Raw genomic sequence first — 17,681 nt, 5'->3', positions numbered from 1 at the left:
GGGCACCATTTAATATTGTTCGAAATGTTCGTTGAAGCGTGATGCCTACTAATATACGTCGGGAAGGCGAGAATCTGATTTATAACCTGAGCTGGGATTGTAATAACATTTTGGAAACATCTAACATATCTGCCTTTCCAAATAAACCCAAGAATGGTAGAGAAGTGTATATTGTCACCAGTGCATTGGGAGGCATCCCATTCTTTCCAAATAAGAATCCAATCGTTAAGCAAAAGAATATTAGTAGTATAAATCTATTATATAAAATAGAATTGTGAGTGCTGACTGGGACAAACTCAAAAGTTTGTGCTGATTGGGACAAATCAAAAGATAAATCCGGGCGTTCATCCCAGATCAACACAAATCACCATGTTTAATCATAGTTGCAAAAACTTGATTCAACTCTAATGGCCTTTGAATTCAACTCTAATAGCCTTTAGATCTATCTCTCCCTCTCTAAAACTTCAATCCAACATTAATGATTAAAAAAAACCAAATTAATTTCACCCTAATTAATATTTATCACTAAAAAATTAATACCCTCTCTTCATTTTCCACTTTTTCAAAACGTTTAACCTAGTTTTTATTCTCTATATCTAAAATTTTTCATTGCTTCTACTAAACTCAAATTTTAGTCTCAAATAAGGTATGATTATGATTTTCTTTCTTTTTTGATTGATGTGTTCATCTTTTTTTTTTTGTATCATTTTTTTGTTATAAAGAAGCAAAAGTTTTTTGGGTATCTCTTTTTTTTTTTGGTTATGAAGAATCAAGAAAGCCTAGGTTTCCTACACTTTTGTTTAGTTTTCAGATTGAATGTGTTCTAATTTTTCATTTTTGCTTGATATTCAGGTTGGTCCAATTATTTCAGTTTTTGAAGAATCCATGGTGATTCTAAAAAAACTGAATTCAATTACTTGTATTGTATAGGAAATTCTCTTTGTTTACGGTTCCATCCATCACAAAGATTATCTGTATGTTGAATTCTTTTTTGTTCCAACCGTTTCATTTAGTAGACACACATTTTTGATTGTTGCTAATTTCTGCTAGACGTTCATATTTTTGTTAGAATGATTCAAATCATTTGAGTAAAGAAATCGTAATTGAAATTTTATTACTACAGGAAAAATGATCGCCTTGATTCATCTTTACAGCTCAAGTCAACAAATGGGGTAGCTAAATTTTCTTCCTACGTTTTTCTAATTAACGAGCTTATCATTAAGATCAATTTGAATGATGATTCTTCATAGTTGCGAGATCTAATAGTCGGATTGCTCTTATTCCCTGTGTGAATTGTATTCACATTGCTTTTGTTCTCAACAACTGCAAGAGTCCGCCATGGACTTCCTGTTATTTATGTTGAAATCCTTTACTCAAAAAATTATTGATAGTATTGTTTAATCTTCTTATCAATATTTCAAAATCGAAATAAGGTTTTTGGTAGGTTTGTGTTGACGACAAGATTTAACAAATGGAAATGCAGGATGGGTTTCCCTAGAGATTATAGAGATGATGGTAGTGGAATGAATTAGTTCTCAAAAGTTTTCTCTCGAGTTGCCAAATCATAAGTCACTGATATTTCGATAAATTATTATGTTTGCCGAATTTGAATTGGGTTATTTACTGATTAGACCCCATTTATTTATCAATATTAGGGGTTCACCCCCAAAACAATAATGTTTCAGGGGTTAACCCCCATTTTCTCTTTTTCCGTCAGAAGCTCGTTAGGTAGCGCGTGTGCCACTCACATGTGTTTTTTCTGGCGAAATTGCCCTCCTCAGAACCATTGGGTTATTTAGTGATTAGACCCCATTTATTTATCAATATTAGGGGTTCACCCCCAAATCAAAATTGTCATGTCATTATTCGCCGAGGAATAGGTTTGATGCCCAAATGGCATAACTCCCTTATAGTTTGTTGTTTGTGTGATTGTTTACTTTCATTATTGTTTTTAAGACTCTTTAGATCTCCATCGTAACAAAATGGAACAGAAATATAATCATACATTCAAACTTTACTTGCATACATTCAAAATTTACTTGTGTATGTATAAGGCTTGTGTATTGGGAGGGATTTGTGGTGCCAACTCATACAGAAAGATTCCAGATTGAAGTATAATTGGTACACAATTTTGTTCCAAACTAGGGTTTAGCGAAATCACTCAAAACTCACATAGATCTTCTAACGGTTTTCTCGATCGGCCCAAAAAACTCAAATCAATCGATTTGGTTCCACCAAGAAAGGGTATGCACTAACGCCTATATTATATGAGTGCATTGCTTACTTACAACAATATTCTTGCAAAAATAGCAATCTAAACATTCAAAATAACTCAAACCACACACAAACTTAACAGGAGAAGGCATTGATGAAAAAATGCAGACATACACGAAACCTAAACTGTACGCTTGCAAGCTTATTATTCGTAATTAACAGAATACATCTACAGTGACGCATACTTGTTTATTGAAGCTTTTCAAGCATGATTTGAAGGACAAGAATCAACTACTTGTCTTGAATAGAAAGTTTTCAGAAGGTATTGCGATCATTGATCTTAAGGATGCATACCCAACGGTGATGGAAGACTTGCATGTGTGTTTGCTATGTTTTCATTCATTCCAGCAGTTTCCTGTGTATGTGCCCAAATACGAGTACTAGAGTAGGCCCTCTATGGGCGTTGCTTCCTTTATGTGCAAGGTAGATATAAGTCTACATCCTCCAGGAAGGTATTCATGAACTGTTCATACCTATCATTTAAGTTTAACTTATAAGGATAGCAAAAGGAAATAAAATAGAAATTCGAGAACTTATACCTATATCATTGTTCATATTACCGTAACTTGTGATGCATTTGAATCTTCTATACTGGATATGCCGAAAGTGAAAAACACTTGAAAGTGAAAACTGAAGATATCTGCTAATGTCTTCTAGTTTTTGCATTTTATTGTCATCATATGCAGGCTCTGAAAGTTGCTGGCCATGTCTGGCTGCTATCGAATTTTGACTCTCAAGAAAATGTCGCATATCCTAACGATCTGAGAGTATCAATGAAGGTTGATGATGATCTAAAGTTGCTCTTTCGAGGGATTGAACTGCCCCGCGACATGATAGATATTGATTGGGGGTGAACCTCTAATATTGATAAATAAAGGGTTATTTCCCTAATAGCCCCCAACTTTGTGACCGGTTTCCTGCCTAGCCCCCTACTTTATCAAAAATACCCAGATGACTCCCTTTTTCAGATTCCGTTATAACATATCAAGTGTTTTCGTCATTATCAATTATATGAATACACAACATCAAGTGTCTGATTTTGAGTAAACGATATATCTCTTAACATATCTGATTCAAGTAGTAATTTGGCTAGCAATAATTTTCTAATGAAGAAATCGTGTAAGCTTCAAGTAAACCAAATCCAGGCAGAAGAAGGATAAACTACAGAGATGCGTCACCAAATTTACAGAGGAGTAACACAAGAATAATGATAAATAAACGTGTAGAAGTTAGGTTATTGGGTGTTTACTGTTAATAGAAATCCTAACTTTTGAATTTAACTTTTTGGTCAATGAAGTAAGATTTTAAAATCTTCATGCCAAAAAACTTTACAGTGGCAATCAATTTTGGGATGTCATTGTTAGTGAAAGGTGGAGAGGAATAACACTGGAACGGTGGAAGTTCATTGAGATTTGATGAGGAAGAAGAGGATTCATGGATTAAGTTATCTCCTTAGTAATCTCTTTTTATTGTTTGTACCCAAATATGAGTTGTCCACATAAGAAATTACATTGTCCACCTATTGGCTGCCAATTATTTTTGCAGATTGTATCGCAGGGGAAACCAATTATAAATCTTCAGTAAATTTTAATTTGTTTCTCTTCTACAGTTTGCTTTTAGAGAATAACATTCTCAAACATTTGGTTTGATTCGTTCATGTTAAGCGGAGACCAAATAATCGTGACAATAAAATGTCATTTTTGCAGCCATAATGTCCCATTCATTTTGATAATAAGTGATCAACGACTTTCTAACGTATACAATGCTTAGCGGAAGTGCCCGTGCCGGATGCATGAGTTATACCTAGTATAAAAATAAAAATCAAATATTTTTGACAAACGTAGATGGTAGAAAACATGTTCCGTAGTTTCAGTGAGAGTACAGAAGAACAGTGAAACAGATTATTTATGTTTTTCCCAATGCGCTTACGTACAAGTAAAGCTCCAATGCAACGTTTCAAAAGAAATAAAATAATACGAAGAATAGTGCTAATACGCCATATAAATTTTCAATTGACCTCAATATTTAGGTTGCTAAGGTGGGAAATAGATAAATATTGGTACATAGATTCAGGTACTCGCCAGTCCGTTAAGGCCCATCCAATTATATCTCAACAAAATTGGGGTTGCGTGCCTATAAACTCATGTAAACAGAGTCGGGTAACCATCATCAGTCAGACACGTAAAAGGCGACGTGTCAAATTATGGAAAAACAATTTTAGGCCACGTCAAACCCACACCAGTCCAAGCGTTTTTAAGAACTTCTTACCCGTTTTGATCATTTGAAGTTTGTTCTCGCTTTTGATTCTAGAGAGAGAGAGACAAAGTGAGAAGTCTAGAGAGAGAGAGAGAGTGAAAAGTCTAGAGAGAGAGAGAGAGAGAGAGAGAAATGAAGATGAGAATGAAGATGTTGGTGGTGGTGATGTACTTGACGATGATGTTAGTAGTGGAGTCATCAATAGCTGAGGAAATGAAGCTACAGCATGCTTCAGATCAGACCATGAACGATCCTAAGGAAGAGACCAGTGACGACTCTTGGGTTGGCTCGGCCCGTCAAAAGTTCTCTGGGTTAGTCTGTCATCTTTATTCTTAACTAGCTAGACTAGTCATCATCATTTTGCTAGATAATTTGTTTATAGCAATGCTAAACGGCCCAAAATATTGCCGACTAGGGGTGAGCAACGGTCGGTTTTTTTCGGTTTTGGCTCGAGCCGAAGCCGAACCAATAAGTGACGGTTTGACTAAATCGTCGGCCGAAGTCGAACCGAACATTCAGCCGGCCGACATGGTTCGACTCGGTTTGGTTCGGCTCGGTTGAGTTCGATTGATCGGTTTAACCGATCACAATTTAGAGAAAATTGTAAACTAATGTCATTCATTTCATTGCATACACCGAAAATAAAAATTAAGAACTCATCATACTTTTCCACCATTACATATGCTGAAAATATAAATTAAAAATTCATCGTACTTTTCCACGATTACAAAAATAAATAAATAAATAGAAGTACGAATAGAAAATCTATAATTGTAAGTTATTAACTAAGAATAGGTTGTGGTAAATAGAAAATCAGTGAAGACTTACCTTTAAAACTTTTCAATCAAGTTGAATAGGTGGTTGATGAAGCCGACAACAACAACTAGGGAGGAGGACGGATAGTAGTATGGAAGATTCGATTAGGGGTTTTCTAATTTTTTTACTTTTTAGTTTAGCACTTTCTAACTTTACAAAATTATTATTTCATTTTTCCTTAGGGTTCGGTCGGTTCGGTTTGGGCGGTTTCTAGAAACTCAAGTCGAGGCCAAACCAAGCCGAATTAGGGTTGTTCGGTTTTTCGGCCGAACCGAGTCGAACGGTGATCGGTTCGGCCTAAAAATCGGTCGGTACGGTTCGACTTGGTTTGGTTCGGCCAATTGATTCGGTTTCTGCTCACCCCTAGCCGACAACAAGCCGAAGATTGACGCGGTCGTCTGTCATTAGACACACCCTTCCTCTCTCACCAGGGCACTCCCAATGGGAGTTTGAGCGGGCTGGCTGCGTTGGTTTTTGGTCTGTGGTCCACACATTTTTCAGACTGTTTGTTTAGCATTTGTGATTTGTTTATGTCGACCACCACACAGTGGCTGACAAAGTGACAATTATATTTTGGGAAAGCAAAATAGCTTCTCCACCTCACCTCTCTCTCCACCTCACTTCTCTCTCTTCTCCGACAGGTCGCTGGTCGGAAAATTTTCCGGTCGGCGACCATGAAAAAAAATTTCACTCTCTCTAGAAACTCCAGCGAAAGGAAACCCCTTCGCCGGAGTTTCTAGAGAGAGAGTGAAATTTTTTTTCGTGGTCGCCCGATGGAAAATTTTCCGGCCGGCGACTTGTCGGAGAAGACAGAGAGGTGAGGTGGAGAGAGAGTGAGGTGAGGTGGAGGGTTTTTTTCCCTTAAAATTTATTTCCGGAAAATTTCTAAAATTCTACATATTCCCTTTAAAATTTCAAACCCCGAAAAATATTTAGCTTTCCCCAAAGCGCTGGCCTAAAAAAAACGTTTCACCCTCACAAATTTAAATTTGAAATAATTGACCTTTAAAACGTTATAATAAATGAACCCAAATAAATGGTGCTACCTTCTCAATGTCTTAACTAAAAATCGCAAATCGCCTGATTTATATACACACAATATGAAATTGAGGTTGGAAAGATAGATTGATGTACACACACTATGAAATTGAGGTTGGAAAGATAGATTGATGGAGAAAAATTGTAAAAAAAAGAAAAAAAGTTTGAAAGTTGGAGGAGTCGAGAGAGAGAGAGAGAGAGAGAGTTGGCTGTTACGACTTACAAAAATTTGAAAAAAAAACAACCCAATATCTACAATAAACAAACCAAGCAACTTACCAATTGAGTTAATTACATGTCCAGTATAGTAATGTAACTCTTCTGTCACCATCACCAAGCCTCCACCACCACTACCACCATATTTCTATCTCCATCACCATTGTGTTTCCATCACCACCACAATCACATCTCAACCACCTCCATTATCATTTCTTTAAAAGACCAACGCCACTACCACTTTGATCACTATGGCCAGTACAACCACCGCCATAAGCACCACCACACCACATTCGGGACAATAGTCATCATGAAATCGTACGAGTAGACTTAAAATGAAATGAGAAAAAAATAAAAAATAAAATTATGTTGTCAAATAACTTTTTGACTTCTTTTTTTACTTATAAGTTACTATTTTGTTAATTATACTTGTGATATTTTTAATTTTATTAAAGTAAAAGTACTTCTGTTAAAAGTAAAAGTTCGTCTACTTTTGTTTGCCAAACAACATCTAAGTTTTTACTCTTCTACTTAAATAAGCAAAAAAAATTGGTAGAAATAACCAATCTAAAAATGATAACTCGACTTTTATGTCTTAGTCTTTAAATTTCCCATTGTACCAGAATAATTGTTTGGTCATTTTTGAACTGAAGTGTTGATTCTGGCACAACAATTTTTTGTTGTTTTTCCGCACTTTTTATTTTATAAATATAGTTTTATTTGTTTTTTAGTGTATTTTACGTTTTTTCAGGTAAAAAGAAAACTTATGTTTGTCTCTCTCACACACACACGTAGTTCTTTGTTTCTATTAAATTAGAGTCCTGTCTTCGTAAATTGTAAAGTACTACATAAAATAGAAGAAAATTATCTCTCAACACGGGTCCTTGCAGGGCCTGACCCAAGTATATCGGAGGCCCCAAGCGAAATTAAAAATTGGAGCCCCATACAATGGATATTAGAAACAAATTGAATAAAATTTAAACACTGCAAAGGGTGGGATTGAACCCTTGACCTGTTATTCAAGATCTAAAGTCTTTACCACTAAGCTACGACTTAAATTATGTTTGAAATTGGTTTAAAGTATAATTAGTTTTTCGAAAGTTACATACAAAATAGGAAACATGAGGCCCTTGGTTATTTGGGGCCCAAAGCGACCGCTTTGGTGGTTTTGGTCACGGACCACCCCTGGGTCCTTGTGGCGCACAAGTTAGAACATCATTCTTTATAATTTGTCCGATCTAGTGTTGAGTCTTTTATGTGGTACACTTTCAGGGGTTCTGAAGTCGGCCAAGGGGTGAAGGAAACCGCTCAGGACATGATGATGAATAAAGCCGGAAATGCTGCCTCTGGAGAGACAATGAATATAGCTCCTTCAAAGAAAGCATGGGAAGTAAATGGCGATAAGAATTCAGCTAAAGAAGCTTATGATGATGCAAAACAAAATGTTGAAGAGAATTATAACTCAGCAATAGGAAAAATGAGTGAAAAAGCTCGCACAAATTACGAAGATGCCAAAGAGAAAGCTTCCCAAGCCACAGGAGATTTAGGAGCTTCCATAAGAGCTGAGTTGTAATTAGAGGTTGCTGCTTACCTTACTATGATGATTTTTAAGTTCAACTAGTTTATGAGAGCAATTCTGATTTTTTATATGTGGGTTCTGCTATTGTTTAGGTTGATTTCTATTTTCTGTAGTTGGGTTTCTTACTTTTTTCATGCTGGTTTGATGTTAATTATGTGAATTAATTTAACACAGGTGATACAAAATCTAATTTTGTGGGTAGCATTAACATGATAAGAAAAGGTAGGAAGGATTTACTTTTGAGGGAAGGGTAAAATGAAAAAAATGAAGTTTGCTTTACAATAATATGGCCTTTGGGAGCAGCCATATATTCTAGTTGGACAGAGATTGGGGGCCAAATTCATAAATGGAAAATTTAATGGAGTATAAAATTTTAAATGAAAAATGTAGAGTTTCATCAAATTTTTTGGGCCAACAAATTAGACACAGCTTCTTCTTCTTCCTCCTCTTTTCTTCCTGACCATTTGTCTATTTGCATCTCTCTTTCTCCCCTCCTTTGCTTTCTATCAAAACTCTATCTCTTTTCTCTTGGATAAAGTCTTGAGTCTCTCTCTCAATCATCATTGTTCCAGTTAAAGTACCTTTCGTCTCAGACGAAGGGAGATGGTTTCAGGTGAAGCCAATTGAAATTCTCGTGATAATGGGGAAGAAGGTACGAGGGGTATGAATTGGGTGTTGGGGGAGAGTGTAAATTAACAGAAAGGGTGTAACTAAATCTGTCAATGGATATCTGAATATTCGACATCTGATCTGCATTCGCATCCGAATTTAAAAAAAATATCTCAAGTTTCAAATGTCGGATACGGAATCGGATATTCCTTACCGGATATCTGCTTATCCGATATCGGATACGGATACACTAATGTTCAATCCGATAAATATCCGTATCCGATAAGTAATACAAAAAAATAATAAAATAAATTTTTTATAATAATAACATATATATAATGTATGGTTGAGATTTATTATTTAGATCCAATGGTTAAAAATAAAAAGAAAAAATATAAAATTTCGTTAAAGCTCGGATACCGGTTATTATCTGATATTCGTTAATATTATCGGATTCGGATATTGATTTATATATGATATCCATCGGATAATTACCAGATACGGGTGTGCCTATATCCGATCCGTTGAGCTACCGTTTACAGGCCTAGGTTCAACAGAGGCGATGATGGTAGTCGCCATCAGGGCAGAAGAGTGGCCAATTTTTAACCCTAAATCAATCGAAGGTCTAGATAAAGCCTTTTCCAGCGAAGGAGATGGAACAGTGAGAGGAAGAGAGTGGGAAGAGACACCGAGGGAGAAAAAGGTGGTGGTGGTGATGAGATAGAGGAAGAAGGCGAAGATAATTTCTTTTTTATTGTATGAAGGTCACTATCAGGTTGACCTTTTTAATGGATGAGAGGTCGTGAAGTAGAAAGAGGAAGAGATGAAGTGGATAAGTGAGAAAGTGAAGTGGAAGAAAGAAAGAAAAATCAGGTGGATTAAACAAAAATTAGTATATAATATAAAGAAACGCCGTAAGGGTAGTATTGGAAGAAGACAAAACTATTTTGGCAGTTGAGGACCAAAACGAATTGTTGGACACTTATGTGTGCCAAAACAACCAGTCGATAACAAATATAGGCCAAAACAGAATTAACCAATAAAAGTTTCCCGCCCTCACCAACTCCCAAAACGGAAAGAAATTTCTTCTCCCCCCTCTCTCTCTCACTCTCATCCACTTCTCAATCTCTCTGATGCAATTTTCTGTTTGGATGATTGAATTGCTTCTTCTCCACCTTGATAGGTACGAGTTCCTCAAATGGTCAAACCCTAACTTTAACTACATTAGTGTTTTTGGTCTTGTACTGTTCTGTTTTTGTTTGTTTTCTATTGGCAGAAGGGAAATAAGAAGACGATTCGCATAGACAAATAGATAATAGTTCATATAATACATAACTTTTACATTAAGAAGTCATGGAACAAGGAAAACCCACATTGTTTTACTGTTTTTTTTTTTTCCTTTACCCATTTATCATAGGGCAAATTGATTATGATGGGAGAACAAGAGGAAATAAGAAAAATAAACACAAAGATGAATCATACTTGTTTGATTCAATTTGACTTCACCGTCTTTTGACAGATCAATTTTAGGTTTATCTACTTAATTTTATAGTTCCTGTTTCCAGCTTTACTGGAGTTTCAGATACTTCAGAAGCCTGTTAAAAACCGAAAAAGAATCAAGAATTATTAGTCAATTCGAAACATAACATGAGAAAATTTTGATTTCTTATACTAGTATTCTATAAAGACCATTACTAGAAAGGAATGTGTTAAGTGAAGAGAAGTTGATTTTTTTTCCCGGAGAGTCGTTTTCAAGATTACAGGACGGGTTGGTGTCGTATTTCCTTTTCTATGGCTTTTAGATACTGGGAGTGTGGCGAAGAATCTCAAACGGTACTTATTAGTTTAGGCACATAAAAGAATGTGAGTTGTGTATGAATGGGTTATATATGAATGAACTAAGCTAATATGGTATGAGTATATACTTCTCTTCGTCGGTTAAGCCTCTGCCATTAGTTGAGCCAGTTGTTCTATAATTGGGGAAAGGGACTTGATCTGCCTCAATGCGTTTGATATCGTCTAAGAGCATCCTGTAACGCCTTTCTACTTCCTTCACCGACGTCCCACCAACATACTTGGCTACATTGTGCCAACGGTCAGGCGTGTCCTTGTCATATATGGCTAAGGCATCCTCGAACGATTTGTTTTGCTTTTCCGTCCAAGTTGAGTTTGAGTTACGTCTCGAGCTAGATGACATAGTGGAGACTTATAGATAGTGTTTCTGAAACAAATAAGAAGTAGAGTGGAATTATTAAATACACAGAGAAGAGAGTAAATAGAAGACGACCAAAGACGAAAGGATTAAATAGAAGGTTATACCTGCAAACACGAAAGGAAAGCGGAAGAGCTGTTTGTAACTTGAGGTGGGCGATAAGTCGAGACTGATGTGTGCTAGAAATGAAGAGCATGCTACCTCCTTATAAACACAAGAAAGGGAAGAGGTGGTGGTGGGGTAGGAACCAGTTAAGCAGAATATGTATTTTGGAGAAAAGGGTATAATATAGTGTGACTTCTTTGTTTCTGAACCACAAAAATTTAGGTTTGGAAGGAGTAGCAAATAGGGGGGGATAGGAATAAGTATCAAAGTACGGACTCTTTCCTTTATACTTGTTTATCTTCAAGTCCTTTCTCTTGATTTTCAAAATGTATTTTTGTATTAGACTCTAGAAAGGAAACTAGTATATTATGGGTATTGAATAAAACAACAACAAATTGGCTATCTTAATCTTAAACCCTAAAACTACATATGCCAAATTTATTTAGCCATCAATTTGTGGTTTAACTTCCCTCTTAACAAGTCTTGACAGTTTGGCACAAAATTAGTTTTGCACAAGTTCGCACATATTACGTAAGATTTGCACAATTTGCGCAGATATGAAGAGGGAGGCCAATCATAAAATTAACGCCCCCCGCCACTAAATTTGAACTGATTTTTCTTTTGCTAATCAATGTAGATGATTTAGAGATTAGCATGGTAATTCATGATCCTTACTCTTATTCTATAGCATCCAACTTTAACAAAATGGGTAAGAACGAATTTTGAGAAAGCCGAATGAACTTTTATCCCTTATGTAATTTCTTCTTTTTACCGACATTCTACTCTTATATGCACCTCAATAGATTCGTAATAAATTTTCAATTTCAACTAAAAAAAAGATGAAAATGGATTTTATTTTAGCAAATTCTCATGAGGAATCCATTTTGGTGAATAATTTCTTAGAAATATAAAACTAAGTTTGTTTGGTGAATGAGTTAAGTCAACAAATATTGGTTGGTCTTATAGTAGAAAGAGAAGACTTTGTGTCCTTTATGTTGTGTGGATAATAATATTGAGTATTATCCTTTTTCACTTCAATAGTTTACTTATGTAGAGATAAATTCTTACTATGTATAGTAAAATGAGCATGACAAGAAGACCTAGTTTTATCCAGAATTGCTTTGTAACAAGACAAGAAAACATGATAACTGGTGGAACACTTATCTTCAAGTATAATGCTTTAGCATTATGCTGTTTTGATTTGGATATTTTCGTCAATACTTTACCTTTGGAAACATTATTTGTTTGTATCGTACTGTTATACGACCCAATTATATCAAAACATTATCTGGTCCTATAACAATCTTATACGACTAGAAGACTAGACCTAAGTTCTTATTTTATTTCATTCAGAAAATGACGTTAATTTCAGGTTAGCTTGGTACAAGGGGGACCATTTCTTGAATGGTTTTGCAAAAGTCGAAAATAGAATCTTAAGGTTAATAGTAATATGCCACTTATATATATATATATACTATATTACTTTATTTTTGTGGAGGTCCGGTTCTATTGCAAGTCAAATTACTCTTTGGATGAGTTATTTATTGTTGTTAATGAATTCTTCGACCACTTGAAAATATAGTCGTAGATTAGATTTTGACCGCTGATTTCTTTGTTTACTTTTTTTTGAAGTATAAATTCTATTTGCTTACTATTGATATCTCTTGTTCTTATTGTTAAAAACTGATTAATTAATACCAACCGACTTAGCATCTTGACCTTTTGATTTCAATAAACTTAAAAAGAAAGACGACGAATAAGTTAATGCTCATGTTGTAGGGAGCATATGATACTTGGAGGATTGGACCAATGTTTGAGAAACCGTAAAAGTGATTACGTAATGATTTATCTTTATAGCCCTTATATAATGAAAAAATTATAGTCATGACGACTATTTTGGTTGAAAAGAATTGTTCACAAAATACTGAAATAGTTAAGCCATATAGTCAAGTTCAAAGGAAAATAATAGGCATAAAGAGTAAAGCTATTTACATTTGAAACATTGTTAGATGACAGCGGTTACATGGTAAATTTTTTATATTTCTTATGTCCCTGACCCTGAAGCGCGATACAACATGTAGGAGTGCTGAGTGTCTTGCATCTCAATACCGACCGACTACCCCTAGGCTTTCGCTGACAATGTTCTAGTTTCCAAGAGGTATTTTTCGGGTTAGAATTAGAGGCCTTAGTTTCTTATTAGGTTGCCTACTTATCTCCTCAAACTTCAAAGAGGTTTTTTTTTTTTTTTTAGAGTACTATGAATAACATAGCATAAGAGTCCGTTTGCTTAATGTAACTTATTTAGGGTTTTCTTGGTGAACTAATTACACTTTTTCTTATAGTTTGAGGCCACTAATTAGATATCAATTAAAAGTGTTCACTAAATATCTTCAAATGTCCACTTAAGAATGTCTTGAATGTCTTGAAAAATGTCAGTGAACATTTTGACCATTGATGTAAAATCTCTAAGAATATACTGGCGTTATAACCCAAAATATTCATATAAACTCTCAATGGCCTTGCAACAAAAAAAAAATCTCAATGTCAACATTGACCATATGAACAAAATTCCATGACAATCTCAATGTCCTCAGAAGCCTCCTTGAGATATATAGACATTGGACTTAGTAAAACATCTTGTTTGGAACGAGTCATGTTGTGTCGATATAGTCTGTCAAAAGTCTGTGACATGTCAGATAGATCCGTTTGACCCAATCATAAAAGGGGTTTGTATCGTGGAATGATCAAATGACAAAAGTCTAACAACGCCCCTCAAACTAGTACACTTCACAGATCTAAAGAGATGGTATTTCATTTTTCACCCGACCACTTAGTAGGTGGTTTTTTTTTTTTGTTGAAGGGAATTGCTCTAGCCCTAAACCTAACCCTAACCAAAATGGAACACCCCTAGTTTGGGGAGCTTATTTTAAGAGAATCCGGGAGGGTGTATATTGTCCTCTTGTTTAGTGTCGTATTATTCTTCTCATAGTACCATGGTCGTATGACTTAGGTTAGATTCTATCTATTGTATTGCAAAGTTTTATTTGATATTTAGCACCAACTTGCCGTTAGAATCCTTATCATCATATGTCACTCTCGCCAAAGGAGAATACATGGATTCTTTCCCTCACTCTTTCTTGAACGATGGGTTTCTCTCAATAGGGTGGTCCTCTTTGGACCTATTTACAAGTTGGAGATACATGATGTAGACGTATTATTTCAACAAAATTTTATTTATAATTTAGATATTCTATAGTAATTTTGATGCATAACAAGCAATCTCAAAATTTCTCATCAATATGGTTCAAGGATCTTCCCCCAACTGGATTCCCAAAAGATATTGAAATAAAAAACAGAGGGATGGAAAGATATTGGTGAAGATTAAGAAGAAACGATGGTAGAAAAGATGATGAAGAGGAAGTGATCGTAATGGAAGAAAAGATGAAGATCAAGTTTTCTTTCTATTAACATATTTACTATGACAAAAAAATGTAAAAAAGACAATTTTGAAGTCCAAAATACAAATCACGAAAAAATCACACAAAATCAATATTAAAGGGGTTGTTTAAAATACTCATCATCTCTTGGATGCCATTTTATTTAGTTGGTGACTTTGAGTAGGTCAAAATTGAGTTATCTCAATTAATAAGAACCAATTTTAAGCGGAACATGCCCTTCATAATATATTTTTAATGAACAATTTCAACTAATCTAAGTAGTAGACATTCTAGATAAAAATGTGTTGGTAGAAATTCTAGAAAAAAATGTGGTTTGCATGGTTTTTTCGATCCCTTGACCTTTGTGATGTAACTCCACTGTTTCACCACCTAAGCTAAGAAAGGATGATATTTCATAATGGAAATACACATATATAATATAGTAGCACATGAAGTATAACATAGGCGAGTCACATTAGGATCGTGGGGCCTGCGCCCCCACGGGCCCCTATGTGGGCTCGCCCCTGGGTGCACGTCACCAAATGATTTTCGGATAATCATTTTGGGATGAAAATGAGCCGAGTACTGGAAAAATCACACACAATATTAAGGAGTGCACAAGTAGAATTTCTCACTTACGAATTACTATTTTGACAAGTGAACCCATTTGAAATGGATCCCAACCCAGCCCATTTGCCAAGTCTAAGATTCCAAATCATTATTTAAAGTCATGCTAAAAAGTTAAAAAATGGAACCCTTGTTGCCTTTTCATGAGCTCAAGAAATCCTTGACATGTACTATGGTCCCCCAAAATCTTAGAGCAAAAGCATAAGATCCAACTTTACATGGAATCTCATAACAAAAGAAGGCAAATTGAGATAAAGAAATTCCCACCTGCTTGATCTACTTGCGCTAAAGGATTTTCTTTAAGGTTAACTAATAAGATAAGATGAAATAAGGTTCATATATTAACCAATGGGTTCCTATTTTGACACGAACTCGCGAATGTAAATTTATCTGCACATACCATTTTTATTAGGATGCTACTATATGCAACTTCAGTTTTGCTAAGGACAACTATTAGACAAAAATAACTAAATAAAACTAACTAAAATTGTGTCCTAAATTGCTAACCAACACCAAAAATCAAGTATAATCGAATCTCTCTTCCATTCTATACACAACTCTAAAAAAATTATTACACAAAATAACTAAACAAAATTAATTGAATTTTATCTTAAATTGCTAAATTCAACACTAAAAGAAAAGAAAAAATCAAATATAATCAAATTTTTTCTCAAAATTCAAATTTCTATTACCATAATTAATTATTCATAAATAAAATGTATTCGAACATTAAACTAAAAAGTTAACCAAATATTAACAAATAACAAAAAAATATTATATTCCAATCAGAGCATTTCAAGCTATAATTTGAGGTAGAATCCAAAGAAAAAAAATCAAATATAACCGAAATTTTTCTCAAAAAATATTGGGTTCAAAGAGATAGAGATAGTATCTTTTATAATCCTAATAACTATGACTTAGTCAAGCTTAGTTTAAATTTTGGTTCCTCATCAACGGGTATATGTTCAACAAAAAAAAGAGTCCTAGCGGATATTCATTCATAAAATCACCAAGTATCTTCTATAACCCTAACTACTATGACCTAGTCAAGCTTAGTTTATAATAGTGTATATTTCATTAAATCAAATCGTGTTTATAGATTAGAATTTTGGTTTATCAAGTCCAACGGGTATTTATAGATTAGAATTTTGGTTTATCAAGTCTAACGGATATTGTTCAACAAAAAAAAAAAATCTAACGGATATATTTTCAACAAAAAAAAATCGCATGGGATATTCATAAAATCATACAACATAAAGTCACTATGTATATTTTTAAGCTTAGTTTAAACTTTAATAATGTATATTTCATAAAATCATACTGCATATAAATAATGTATATTTTTTTAAAACCTATAACACGTTTAAGTATTTTTTAAAAATATTAGATAACACTAATACAAGTATACAACCAATTTTATTTTTGTTGGATAATTTAATAAAAGAAAAAATTGTGTCTAGTAAATAATTTTGGGAAGTTAAAACATAGTTATATTTAGCAATCTAAGATTCAAAAAATTATTTGCTAGATAAAACCAATAAATCGATCTTTAGTGTTGTTTAGCAATTTAGTAAAAAATAAATGGTTGTGTCTAGCAAATAGCTTTATGAAGCAATTATGCAGCTTCATTTAGCATTTGTCCTTTATTATATGGACATATAGCATCCTTGACTGGGTCAATTAATTGGAACCAAGTCGATTGTTCCCATACACCACTTTCCATCTTCCCCATTTTCTCGGCGACCTAATACCAACTATCACTACCCACTATCTCTCTAATAGTTTGTCTTTTTTATCTCTCTGTTTCTTGGCGCTCTGTCTATCCTCCCTATCTCTCTCATTCCATGCTACACTAACCCATTCTCCCTCTTCTTTTCTCTCTATTGGCAATTGTCGCGCCCAATGTTAGAGTATTTCTGCTTTACCCCTCCCCCGCAATATTAGGGATAATATGTTATAGTCGATAGTAGGATATTGTGCTCGCCTTCTCGATCAAATACATCTAATTGACTGGTCCAATTAGGTGTACACAACCCTCGCTAACCATGGGTGGTTATAACGATATCGTCTTACTGGCTATGCAAAGAGCATATAGTGAAAATACACTAAATTTTAGTTAAAAAGTCAGTGACCACCATATTTACCAGTGTAACCGTTGGTAGCGTCTTACTGATGAGAAACCAGTCTGGTAGGTGCACTCTAACAGTCACTCTTGATAGAGGGAAAAGATAGAGATTGTCGCCATCACTCCCATTGATGCCCTAACCACCACCATCCTCAATAGACACGTGATAGGGAGAGGGATACAACCAGATAGAGAGAAAGATAACATATTGTTAGAACTGTTCATATAAGAGAATTGAAATGGTAGAAATGAATGTTCTCTTATCATTGATCACTCATCTAGTATTTATAGATTACAAGTTACGAAGAGTAAAAGATGAAAAACAGAATTGTAACAAACTAATAACAACTAATAAACTTCCTAACTAACTGTAACGAACTTAACTCC

The 17,681-nt window shown here is 34.6% G+C and overlaps 2 protein-coding genes across 2 annotated transcripts; one reads left to right on the top strand and one right to left on the bottom strand.

Annotated features, from left to right (window-relative positions):
• Positions 1 to 4,638: 4,638 nt before the first annotated feature.
• On the top strand, positions 4,639 to 8,330 carry LOC147565235 (uncharacterized). The gene is made up of 2 exons (XM_086651713.1): positions 4,639 to 4,841; positions 7,873 to 8,330. Exons 1-2 carry the CDS (start codon positions 4,663 to 4,665, stop codon positions 8,171 to 8,173), a joined length of 480 nt encoding a protein of 159 aa, XP_086507839.1. The 5' UTR covers positions 4,639 to 4,662; the 3' UTR covers positions 8,174 to 8,330.
• Positions 8,331 to 10,211: 1,881 nt separating this feature from the next.
• LOC147565234 (protein RADIALIS-like 1) lies at positions 10,212 to 11,240 on the bottom strand. Its single transcript, XM_086666771.1, has 3 exons — positions 11,108 to 11,240; positions 10,714 to 11,009; positions 10,212 to 10,383 (listed from the first exon to the last, which is right to left on the bottom strand). The coding sequence occupies exons 2-3, from the start codon at positions 10,983 to 10,985 to the stop codon at positions 10,356 to 10,358; spliced, it is 300 nt and encodes a 99-aa protein (XP_086522897.1). The 5' UTR covers positions 10,986 to 11,009; positions 11,108 to 11,240; the 3' UTR covers positions 10,212 to 10,355.
• Between the last annotated feature and the right edge of the window lie 6,441 nt (positions 11,241 to 17,681).

The sequence above is a fragment of the Eschscholzia californica genome, unplaced genomic scaffold (genome assembly GCF_041429995.1).
Source record: "Eschscholzia californica isolate CP2 unplaced genomic scaffold, dmEscCali1.0.p SCAF_1, whole genome shotgun sequence".
NCBI lineage: Eukaryota > Viridiplantae > Streptophyta > Magnoliopsida > Ranunculales > Papaveraceae > Eschscholzia > Eschscholzia californica.
The sequence above is the reverse complement of the archived record's forward strand: the minus strand, read 5'-3'. Positions and strand labels throughout refer to the sequence as shown.